Raw genomic sequence first — 12,643 nt, 5'->3', positions numbered from 1 at the left:
TGGCAAGTGTAGGTGTAGCCCATTAGGAATAAGTTCACAGGCCCCGATCGTGAATCTTACATTTGTGCGTATAGCCTGCGTGTGTGTGTTGAGTCACTGAGCACTGTTGCTCTCCTCAGCTGGCTTGTTATTAAGGACAAACGGGGTGACTGAAGGTACATGATGAAGCATATGCTGTCAGCTGTACGTGCAGCGCCCCCGCCGCTTCTCCAGCTTACGATGCTGCACGTACTATAGTTTGGACAGCGACAGTCTCCCCCCCTCAACCCCACCCCACCTCACCTCACCTCACCCCCCCCCGTCCAGTTACACTCAAAATCCCTCTGAACTGCTGCTGTGGTGGCGCGCTGCACGAAAGCCCCTCTTCACCCCCTCTTTCACTTCATTTATCATTAAAACACATGACGAGTCAACTCAACTTCATGTCACACTCTTACTGTGGAAACACGGGCGGGATCCTGCCCTCAACTTCACACCATACCACTCCTCCCTGTGACAACCACTGCAACACAACCGAGACTCAAGTCATAAACGGGCAATAATATTAAGGTTCATATTTACCAGCTTGCTACAGTACGGGCGCTGCAGCCATTTATCCCGTAGCGAAAGGGCCAGAAGTCCGCCGCATTTCCTGGATTGTGATGCGCTGGATAGAGCTGCTCTCGGTGCCCGCGTTCCTGTGGAGGGAGAGCCGGAGGGGCTCGGGGTGCTTCCCACTGTTGTGTCAGACCGGACAGCGATGCCACATTCAGCTGATCGCCACAACAAAACAACATCTCGCCCTACGCAAAGCACACTCAGCTGCTCCGCACCACCCCGCACGGCAGGTTCGGCGGGCACCGCCCCCCCTCTCAGGCTCCACCAATGGTGTGGCGCGCCGAGCCCGCCTCATAAATAATCATAAGGTGGAGGAGCCAGCGATTGGCTGGAAGAAACAGTTCCTGGTTAATGCTATTAATTTCAATTAGCCAGGCAAACTCATGCAGTCGTTTGCATGAGAGTATGAGTTTTGCAGACAGATGTGGGTAATCATGCACCCCCTGATCTGAGCTGGGTTACTGTCAAAAATTTCACTCAGTCAGCAGCAATATTTAATCTCCACAGACTGGGACACCTTCCTGCTATACCCCAAGAATGAATAGCCAACCTAAAGTGATGCTGACATAGCATCACACACAGGAGAGACATAATGGAGGTCAGGATCTGAGGCCACAAATCAATTAACTTCTCCCAGATGACTGGATGAACTGTTACAGGGTCACCGGCAGTGTTTTGAATTTTATTTTATTTTATTTTATTTATTTATTTATTTTTTGCATACATCTCAGTGCTCAGAATACATTTCCCGCTGATCTGATGACCCTGTCTGTCTGACCTTGTCATACTTGAGAGATGAGGGTCAAATACAGTTAAAGGTCACAGAGAGGGAGGCAGGCCTGACTGTAGCTGTGGCTGCTGCTGCTTGCCTTGGTACCCTGGAGATCAAATGGTGCTCTAAAGGCCAGTGAACATCAGAGCTCGCAGGTGGCGGTGGTGACTGGCAGCGCGCCTCATCTTTTCAGCTCACATCACTGTCATGGTGCACAGGTAACCCACAGAGGACTAAAGCTGCTCTAAGGACAATGCAACAAGCAGCAACAACCAGCAACTGGATTACATGTCTCATGATGTCTAGCAGAGGAGAACCCCACTAGGAATAACATTTTGTCTTCTCTGCACATGAGCTTGCAGTTCGTCCCACTCTTTTGTGTCTCATATTTTCAGACCTGTCTGTGCATCTGCATCCAGCACGTTCAACTCTTTGTTCCCAGTGTAGAGAACAGCGCCACAGCAAAGAGGAAAGGGAAGGAAAGGAAAAGTGGAAGGGAGGGGGTGGTGGTGGTGGGGGGTGGGGGGGGGGATGTAGAAAAGGAGGAGAGGATAGGGAAGCAAAGAGAGACAGTGGGAGGAAGTGAGACATCGAGCAAGGAGACAGTGGAAGGAGTGCAGGGACATGCTGTGGTGTGAGCGCTCCATACTGCTACAATATGACTCTGACAGGCTTATGTAACCAGACTGGCCTGGCATTTGGCTCACAGCAGACACCGGCTGCACTGACTGTTATATAACTGCATTAGCTGCTCCTCTGAGCTGGGGGAGAGCATGCGCACAGGAGAGCTCTACACACACACACACACACACACACACACACTGAGACTTTTAGACTTTCATACTTCCAGCTTAGGACAGAGTGGCTGCATTGCACTGCAGCCAGAGTGAGAGGATGGAAGTGAGTGAACAAAATGAGGAAAAGCTTAAATGTCCAGTGGAAATTGATTGGTTTATAATAAACAAGCAGATCTATTATTGCCCACATTTTTACTTGCCAGAGACAAACTACATAACGAGTCTGACAGGCATCAGCATCTTCTCTTCCCATCACCCAGCAACAAGTTTCCCATCCTGAAAAGCCTAATTGGGGCTTAATGTTGGGTAAATGTTTCCAGTGCACATGCAGTATGCCAGCAGGGCCCAAACTCAATTAGCTCCCCTGCATGCAGCACATAATTTAATGGGCCTGGATCTCACTCTTAAAACCCAATTACACCTCAGACAGGCATTTCCAGTCATTCTGTCAAATAGGTGGTCAGGGATGCGCAATCTTCTCGCAAAACAATGCCTATCCAAATCAGCATCAGGAGCAGTTGTGCCATTCACGGTTCATTTATTGTAATAATAAACACTGAAACAAAGCTGAGATATTGTAATGACCTATGTAGAGAATCTCCTTATTCTTGAGAAGCGAACGTAAAATGCAGCTAAACGCTGACATTTCCCAACTAATGTGGGGGAGGAAAAAAAGAAGCGGAGATTAAGGTCAGGGACAGCACTGCAAGTGATAACCATTGTTTCAGTCAATCTGCAATTAAAAATCCCAGGATGCCTAACCAAGCATGGCTGCAGAGCTACACTAAGTGGTTCATAATCAGCACATTACAGCCTCTGATCTCTTATAACAACGACAAATTGCATCTGATGATAACAGAGGAAATGAAGGTGGGATTTATGACACTGGAGCCAATGGCCAAGGACAGAGAGTGTCTTAAATCTATCCTAAGAGAAAAATTGAGCTCACATTTGTACACCTGATGATAACAGGGGGAAATAAAAGTGAGATTTATGATGCTGAGCTAATTTGTGCTCAGATGCTGCTGGCTGTGTTCAGAGGCTGTTAAATTTCAGATGGGACTAATGGAAGAAGAGTATAGTGTGAAGAGTTCTTTAGTCGCATGAAACTAAGTCTGGTACTTTTATAGAATAAATGCTTCAATCGCTCAAAGAGAATTGAAGGAATAAGAGGTAAGTTTGCAAGAGTGAGGGCATTTCTTCAAAGAGTAAAGACTGAGACTATGTTTAGCTCGGTTGGAGCAATAAAGCTGAAAGAATAAGTATCAAAACACCAGAGAATTGGAGGAAATGCTGTTCCTTTCCCATCACAACTTTTGGTTTGGTGGTGAGTTTACTATAATGTCTGTGCTTTAGACGATGATGATTGCGCAAGACTTGACGAACACCCCCCCCCCCCCCCCCCCCCCCCGTTTCCCCCTCCCGACTCCTCTGCACGTCTAACCCATGAAGTGAAACCATGTGTCAGGCCAGTGTGCAGTGCACTGCTGCACAGAGACAAGACAGGACTTCCACTCTGCAAAACACTCACCCGATGTGGAGTGCTCCAGCTTTACGGCAAGTGCGGCGCAGGAACACTGAGAAGGGACAGAGTTTATACAAAACAAGAGCAAGTTCCTACTTTCAGTGCTGTAGCATTGAGGAGTGTTTGTAGTGGCAGACCACACTTTCATTATATTCATTGCTCTAGTTTTACATAATTTGCATCGGTGCTTTTTTTGTCTTTTCAATGAAGCCTTGTTGAGGAACCACATTCTAACTGGCACACAATATTGGCAAACAAAGCAAAATCATGTTTTAAATTTCTTGTGTGGTTCTAATTCAAATTTTTTGTCACACCTCTTATTTAGACATATATTTGCACTTGCAACCCCCCTCCCATCCCACCCCCATGCAATCTCTACAATCTATATTCCTGTTGTTTAAGTCGGATATGTTTTTGTTTTTTCTTTACTGTCTCATAGTTGTTTCTTTCATGGTTTTACACTTGTACACACACGGGGAAAAAAAGAGAATTCAGAACCACAACTACATTGTGACACAATCCTTCAACTCAGGATTGTCATGGACAGGCTGAGCGAGGGGTGGTGTTGTGGGAGGGTGGAAGTCGACAGGAGGTGGTGTGTCCTGAGCGGTTCCAGACAGCGCCAACTGGATTGAGGGACTGTAACAGCCAAAACCAACATGTCCCGTCTGCCAGCCAGGCAAGAAGGAAATAACACAGTAGAGGCTTTAAGCACTGGCACACACTACTCTGTTTCTGCAGCAGCATGTGGGACAGGTCCCATCCATATACTGCTTCCATTTACATTTACATTTAGGTAAAAAAAATTAAAAAGGTCAAGTCCGGTCAGAGCTATACTATTTTGTCTACTGATTACACAAGTCATGTACTTTCAATTTAGCTTTGGACTTCTGTCACAGGAAGCTACGTGGCAGAGCAAACACTCGACAAAGGATCAAGACATCAGTAGCTGATGTGAGTGTGTTCCCAGTCACACACAACTGCTGAGGAGAAAAACAGTGTTAAGAATTTAAGAGGGGAAACAGGGAAACACAGAAGGGGGCATGGCAGCAGAAGGCCAAATACTAAGACAACCCATCAGACATGAAGAGCTTGCACTGATGCAATGTGTCAAGCATATGTTATGCTTGTCTTGGAGTGTCATCTACACTTGTTGCTTCAGAGTACAATTCATTCTCTAATGTCTATCGGCCCCTCCTCAGTCCGACAATCTGGCACTGCAAGAACTAAATCTATGAACTGATACACAGAAACGAGAGGAAGCGCTAACACACTACTTGAACCCTGGTGACCCATTTGAGATAAGATGTGTGCAATCAATAACATCCACAGGGCACTTAAAGCACCATAAACATATTCCCTTACTAGTAATTACTGTTCCTCAGTATATCAATGGTAATACATCATCAAATGTAAACAAAAAGGTGGCTTCTGTCATGCTTTTATCACTTTGTAGGTTTTACTCTCAAACCTTCATCTACTTAAACATTTTTCATGGAACACAACTGTTAAGCCTCACTGAAGACAAAGACTGAGGGAAAGATTGAAATCTTTATTAAAAAACAATGTTTATACATTAATTACAATATTAATTTATGCCACAGGCCTATGCCTTATGGCATGCAATGACTGACTCACTACAATGTGTAAGGCAAGGTATAATAAGCACATGTCAGCATTAGTGATAAACTCTTTGAAACACAGGACTACAAAAAGGCACTTAATTTGAAATTGAAATTACATGTTATGATCTAACATTGGCAAATCTGCCTAAATAATCTTCTTAGTAGGGTGATCAAGGCAAATTGTCAAATAGATTTGACGTGTTTGATAAACAAAATTCATATTAAACAAAATTAATATTTAAAAAAGAAATCAATTTACCACAACACTTTGAAAAACTCCATTCACAATATTCACATGCAGCCAGATAAACAGGAAGTCTGATTCATGTGTGTGGGTGTTGAAATGTTGGAAAACAACATAACACGGATAAAGGATAACATTTTTTTCAGGATTGTACCAAAATCATTTTTCACAAGTACAAAATATACTGATCTTATTTGAACTCATTCCATTCAAATTGAGGTAACTACTATATAATGCATATAAGTACTGTACCACCATGACAACCATCAACATATTATGAAAGTCAATACCATTTAACAGCAATTTATCACTTCTGAAATGCTTTGTTATTGTTTTATACATTGCAACATTTAAAAATCCCTTTTATCTCAACGGACTAACACACTCTGCAACCTTCTGGAAATAATGGCATTTGTGTGTGAGCACAGGTAGTGTGGAGTTCATGCTATCACCTCCTGAACCGTACCACTGCACGCTGCATGATGCTGACTGCTATGGATCAATACATGTCTCCCTGCAGCAAACAGACTGCTATACAGGTACAGATTGTTGCCCGTGGCTGTACAAGGCCAAACACAGTCAGACATGGAAAGGCATAGCACCGGAGATAAATTAGCTTAGGCTGAAGAAGGTGCGGAAGAGCTGAGATTAGACTGGTTGTCAATTAGGACTCTCTGATGCAAGGTGCAGTGACATAGATTTGCATACAGCCTAGCAGCAAAGGGGAAGCCCTGTTATGATCTGTGGGCGTGTCATATTACTCTTATCTAGCTCTCACACTCATCTCACTTTGGGGCTCCTAAACAGGGCTACCCTGGTTACCCCAGCAGTATAAGAGGCCAGCTAATCAGGGGGACTCCAGACCTGGCCAATCAGAGACGTCTGATCTCACGGGCCTTCAAAAGGTTCTCTGCAACTGAAATGTCTGAGGTATTGAAAAAGTGCCTTGTTGCTTTGTGATAGTCCAGTAACTAAAATTCAGCAAAAATATAACGGAGCTCATCATATCACAATCATACCACATCAGACAGACGGTAGGGAACAGCCTATCAAGATGAGTCACAGGCAAAGAAAACAACTTCTTGTGGCTAAAACCATCATCAAACAAGCTAACTAAAAAAAAAAATCCACTTCCATCTTCAAACATCTGTAGTGATTATTTCACACAATTAACACACTGAGGAGTAAATCAATAGAAACATGATAAGAGAAAGAAATTAAAAGTATTTCCTTTATAATATCCTTCCTATTTTCTTTGTAGCATCCTTCACAATGCCTGATAAGCTAGGCATGAAAGCAAACAAACAAAAAAAAAAACCCAACCAAACAAACAAAAACACAGCCAAAAGACAAGGTGTGCTCAGCTGAAATCCCTGTCAGGGAAGATGAGAGGGGCGATGAGGGTCCAGAGGTACAGCCCAAGGCCCAGCCAGCTGGAGCTCATCTTCACCCATACAGCTGGCATACTGCTCTGCATGGCTTGGGTGGTGGTGTCTGGTCTGAGGGAGGATGCAGAGGGAAAAGTACAATTTAGAGAAACCAACTCAACATAACACATACAGAAATGTATCTACATATAATTAATAATGAAGGCATGGTGGTGGAAGAGGTTCATTTTCTTTCTTTGTAAAATGTGGGGATATGGGAAATATTCCTGCTGTGCTCAAAGAATGACAGAACTTTCAGGTGAAGTAGTTTGCCCTCTGGTGGCCATAGTGGAGGCCTACAATGCTAGAAACCTACCTGATTTCATTTCAAAACATGTGTTTCATGCACTTTTACTTCTCCATTAGGATTCTTTCCTCCAGTCACAAGCCTAACTGTTTCAGTTAAGAGACCAACTGTGTCCCTTATGTCAAACAATATGTTGCAGAGAGAGACTTACTGGTACCAGTTGGTGAGAGTCATCATGATGTACAGAGAGGCCAGGCAAAGGTGGAAGTGGAAAAAGGAGTAGCTGTATGTGACTCCCTCCTCCTCATTGTCCACGGCTCTGCGTATGCCATCCTCGCCCACCACAGCCTCTCCCCCTGACCCTCCGCCCTCCTCTGTCTGCATGAGCTTGTTCACCTGGGTGTTACTGGATGAACGGATACTAGGGGAGAGACGGAGAGAGCCCGTTTTACAAAAATGAAAACAATACAAAACAGAGCAGAAAATACCATCTGTGACAGGCACTGCTAGACCTACCTGGCATAGAGAGTGCAAAAGAGGAAGATGACCAAACCAACAATACCCTGAGCATCCCACCACTGCACCTGTCCTGAAGTGCTGTCCCCAGATGGTTCAGTGGTGCTGACGTTCGACACTAGACTCAACAGGCTGGGGTTGCACTTCCGATCTAAGACAAAGTACACACACATATAGCATTAGACGTCTTTTTACACTTTAATGGCTTATTAAAAATACATTACTACAGAATGAGTCTGTATACACATAAACTTGTTTCTCTGAGCATCTGAATTCAATTTTGACCGTAATGTCAATGCGTGTTTTACAAATTCTTAAGAAAATTAACTCAAATTTTTTTTTGGTAGTGACGATGCCAGAAACACTTTAGAAGGTAGTAAAGCATTTGGCAGTATTAATATATTAATAAAAAAATGTAAATGTTTTCCAGTTCATGAACACATTACTCCTTGTAACACTGAGATAAATTTCCATGTTGAGCAGCTCACCCTTCCATACTAAGTAATGTTTTCAACTGGTATGTTGGCTATGACGTCTAGCAACAATAAAACGTGTGTGCAGTGGTACAACATCCGTGAAACACGAGAGAGACAGCTCTCCCAAAGGGCAAAGACAATTTGCATTTTTCAAAGCAAAGTGAAATCCAGCTCCAAGTTGGTAATTGAGATCTATTTTAAATGTCATGTGTAAATAGATCTCAGACGCCGACATGTGTAGATAAAACTAAATCTCACACATGACAGCAATTGTGCAGTCTATACAAAGGCAACTGAACACTAATCCTAGAGGCACCACAAGCTTCCCCACTGTTGCAATTCACTTGGAAAAGGCAGATCACACAACATGAGACAAGGAAGGTGTGCTAACTAGTAGCTTTGTCCCTAGAGCATGCCATGAAGAACTCACCGGTACGATCAAAATGCTGTAACAGATAAACAGCAAGTACATATATTTAAAGAAAACAGAATAATCACAACTGAACATGCAACCAAAGGCTACAGAGGAGACCTGCAGCTGCCAAATAAAAACCACAGGAGACTCACTTGGATTGTTGGTCATTGCAGACCAAGTGACATACATGGTGTAGAGGGAGATGAGTGAAGCTTGAAGCAAACCGGAGTGTGGCTGGGCTTCCTGTAACACACAGGATTACAAGACTTTGATGCTGTAAAACTGCACCAAAGATGCCATAAAATATAAATTCTTTATATCAGATGGAGCTGATGCATGTAAATAATTTATACTTTGACTTAATTTATCTGGTTATAAAAATGTATGACCATATTTGTGGAGTGGAGAGACCCATGACAGTAAAAATATCAACAAAGCTGCAAGAAAATTGTTGAAGTAACTAAGTGGGGTTGGATGTTAGTATTTCTAATAACAGCTCACATAAGACTGTAAGGAAACATTCATAATTTGAAATTTTCCATATTATATATTACTGACTGTCAAATCATTTTTCCTCGAAGGACTGAATGGCAAAGACAACCATAAGCCCATTTGCCTTTTAAAAAAACAAGGGTAAGAATGAACTGAAGGTCCCAAACTGAGACAAATGTGTTTTCAAATGTATCTGCATTAGTGTGGCTGTGGCCTAAGACTGGTGCTGTACCTGTATCTTGGGTAGAATGGAGACTAAGGAGATGATGACGCAGAAGATGAGGTTGAGGCTGATGAAGACCTTGTGCTCTGTGCAGTCATCAGGTTGTGTGTAGTAAATGTAGAAAAGCACCACAGCAGTGATAGCCAGGGCGTAGTGGAGGAAGGTGAAAGACAGCAGACCTGTAATTTACATAACCATATATTAACATCAATGGCTTAAAACCACAAGTATATTAAAAAATGAGTTATTGACTTGGGCAGCAAGTCAAATGAAACATGGCAATAAACGCCCCTTTTTAAGAGAATGCTGTACCTGCAAACCAGCATTTGTTGTCACTATTTTCAGCATTTTCTACCCACACCTTGTTCCAGGAATGGGCAAAGTCGATGAGGAGAATAAGTTGGATGATAATGAAGATGAAGGATCCCACCACTCCAAAGTAAAACCATACTGAAAAGTGAAAAGAAAATGGAGAAAACTGACACAGCTTCCTAACACTGTTGATCAGGAGCATACATCGCTACTCTGCCTGAGTCACTGATAAACCACAACTTTGTGTCTGCTCAAAAAAAGAAAGATAGAGTATATTGTTATTTATTGTAAGTCAACAGAGCATATTAGTACCAGTATGAAATGTTCCGTCAGGGATGAAAAAAGCTCCAACTGTTATGCCAACCAGGATCAGAAATTTAAAGAACCAGAACCTGGAAAATAAATAGTTACAAACCCACCATCAGTACAGCAGATAGACGGAAGATGCACATGCAAATATGCCTCTATCCCTGAACCAATGCATCCCATATTAGCCCAATAAAGAACTTACCCATTTTGAATAGCTGCACGTGGGTCTTTGCTGCTGCGGACACGAATCATGATGGCGGAGAACAGAAAGAAGAAGCAGAACATGGCAAAGCACATACGGTACACAGACTTGTAGCCCACAAGGGCATCACAGTTAGCCTTGTTTTCAATACCAGGAATAACAGTTCCTCCTTGGCAAAAACCTGGGATCTATGGAACACAAGAAAGTCAGATAGAACAAACCTGTCACCAAGCTTATTTAGAACATATGTACCAGAGAGACTATAAGTACTTTGATCTTCAGGACACATGACTGAGAATTTTATGTGCAAATGTTAAATTGTAAAATGACCGCAGTAACAGCATTTAGCACTCCAATCTCACTTTGCGGAGCTGCGTTTCCATTCCAGGTAGGATCATGATGACAGACACCATGGTCCCCAGCAGCAAAAAGAAGGAGAAAACCAGCCGTGTGACGGTGGAGTTATTGGAGGAGGGACAGCAGCCACACAGAAGGCATGGTGCTGAGCCACACAGACAGGAGGCCTATAGGAATGGGCAGGGTGGGAGTGGGAGGAAAAAAACAGTAGACAGTTAAAGCTTTGAGTAGTAGAGGCTTTAAAAAAATCAGTATAGGACTAAATGGATGCAGACAACTGTTCTGGCAGAACGCCAATTGCAAATAGATTGTGTTCCATTAGAAACACTGGGCTGGTAAACTATAAGCCGTGACAGTGAATTTCCAATACTGGATTGAAGTGGATAAGCATCACCCACACCTCAAATACAAAACGCAATCTACTTACACGGGCCTACTCTCTTTCCAGTCAGTAAATGTAGGGCATACCTATCCCCTGACTAACTGGCCACAGTTAACTAGATAGTCACCAAGAGATAGACAGACTCCGCCTTTATTAGTCTAAGGTTATTGACAGTGATCTAAGTAGCCAATCCTACACTAATCTAACCATAATTTGTGTCTGTAACTCGGTAGCATTAGCGTAACTATCTAATCTAGCGAGCTGGGTTAAGTTTGTTTACATTAGTGCCAATGTCCTGCTGGCACTTCCTCATTCTATATTTTTTATGATTCACTAGCTTGCTAAGCTACCGTCTTAGATATCCCTAGCGTTAGAACTGTTCATAGAACAGAAAGTATCTGGGGTTAATTTAGCGACTAATTATGATAAAAGCATTTTAGATTAACTACCACGTAGTTAGCTCTTAACCTGATTCCTCAGTTATCTTATGTTAACCTTATGTCACCTCATCTAGCTAACAGCTAACGCCTGGACGACAAGAGGGAACAAAAACGTTCCGTTGATATCTAAGATACAATCGTATTGGGATTAGGTACTTACACAGCTGGCTATAGAGCACAAAGCCAGGCAAGCCCCCATTTCGGCATTAAAATGTTGAAAGTAATGGCAATGAACTGACGCCTTCGCTTTCCCGTAAAAAAAAAACAATCCTACCAGTACATACAAACAGTCGGAAGCTTCTCTGTGGTTTTTCAAAATAAAGGTCTCTAACTTTTCAAGAGGACCTAAAATGTTCTAAGATGGGCACACCAAAAGACGTTAATGTGAGTAGGATGAAAAGCAAATTGTTTTAACCACAGTAATTTCATCGTATAAAATTATGCTGCATTTTTGACAATGATAACACATATTTCTGTGCTTAATGGATTTAACTTATGTTCTTGCCATTTGTAGCGCTGTTCATTTCCGCCAATCCAAAAATTAGTGGTCTGGTGTCCGACTAGGTGGATAACATGACAGTAAATGTGATGACTTCGAAACCTACCATCTGTTCTCTTCTCACCATCCCAGGAGCTGAGTGACTGTTGTTTAACGGATGCACAGACAGCAAAAGATAGTCTGTCAGGTTCTGGCAGAAGCCTCTTCAAAGCCCCTGCTGTTGGTAATGCACCAGCACAGCAGGGAGCCAACAGTGATTGGGTTATTAATAGTCCCTTTAATACCTAACCTGGAACAACTAATATTTCAGTGCCAAATACTTGAGAGCAAGTTGGAGAGTTGCTAATCGGCTGAATAAAATTAATCAGCTTGGGCATTTCTCAGTTCACCAAGCACTGAGAGGAGACATAACGCATAACGATAAAACACAAAATGACCATTGCAACATACCATGAATATGTTCAACATAAGTGGGTTTTGCTGTTAATTTTTAATACATGCAGTGAACAGTGTACAACAGGAATCATTTGGTGTTATGCCGACTCTTGTAGTCCATGTTTTTTGTCTATGAAATACACACTACACTTTTTTTTCATTATACCTGGGTCTACTAGATATTGCCGAATAGAAGTTTGTTATCGTCTCAACTGAATTTTCAACTCAATAGGTGGGTTTCACGTGACGTCACGACGTAGCGACGCGAGGGGAGGGCAGGAACAGGAAGTATTTCAGCTGACTGACGCACTGAGAAGCTACCGTGTGGAAAAATGCCTATGTTTTGTGTAG

General features: G+C 42.7%; 2 protein-coding genes across 2 annotated transcripts in view; both read right to left on the bottom strand.

Moving 5' to 3' along the window:
- Positions 1 to 774, bottom strand: part of LOC121186420 (transcription factor HIVEP3) — a 37,644-nt gene extending 36,870 nt beyond the window's left edge. The window contains exon 1 of the mRNA XM_041045146.1: positions 562 to 774. The gene's annotated coding sequence lies outside the window, so the exon portion shown is untranslated. The remainder of the gene's footprint in view (positions 1 to 561) is intronic.
- A 4,455-nt stretch (positions 775 to 5,229) lies between these two features.
- Positions 5,230 to 11,646, bottom strand: serinc2l (serine incorporator 2, like). The gene is made up of 10 exons (XM_041045162.1): positions 11,519 to 11,646; positions 10,542 to 10,703; positions 10,180 to 10,367; positions 9,981 to 10,060; positions 9,669 to 9,806; positions 9,366 to 9,535; positions 8,794 to 8,884; positions 7,751 to 7,901; positions 7,446 to 7,655; positions 5,230 to 7,059 (listed from the first exon to the last, which is right to left on the bottom strand). The coding sequence occupies exons 1-10, from the start codon at positions 11,555 to 11,557 to the stop codon at positions 6,921 to 6,923; spliced, it is 1,368 nt and encodes a 455-aa protein (XP_040901096.1). The 5' UTR covers positions 11,558 to 11,646; the 3' UTR covers positions 5,230 to 6,920.
- Positions 11,647 to 12,643: the final 997 nt, after the last annotated feature.

The sequence above is a fragment of the Toxotes jaculatrix genome, chromosome 8 (genome assembly GCF_017976425.1).
Source record: "Toxotes jaculatrix isolate fToxJac2 chromosome 8, fToxJac2.pri, whole genome shotgun sequence".
Lineage (NCBI taxonomy): Eukaryota > Metazoa > Chordata > Actinopteri > Toxotidae > Toxotes > Toxotes jaculatrix.
The sequence above is the reverse complement of the archived record's forward strand: the minus strand, read 5'-3'. Positions and strand labels throughout refer to the sequence as shown.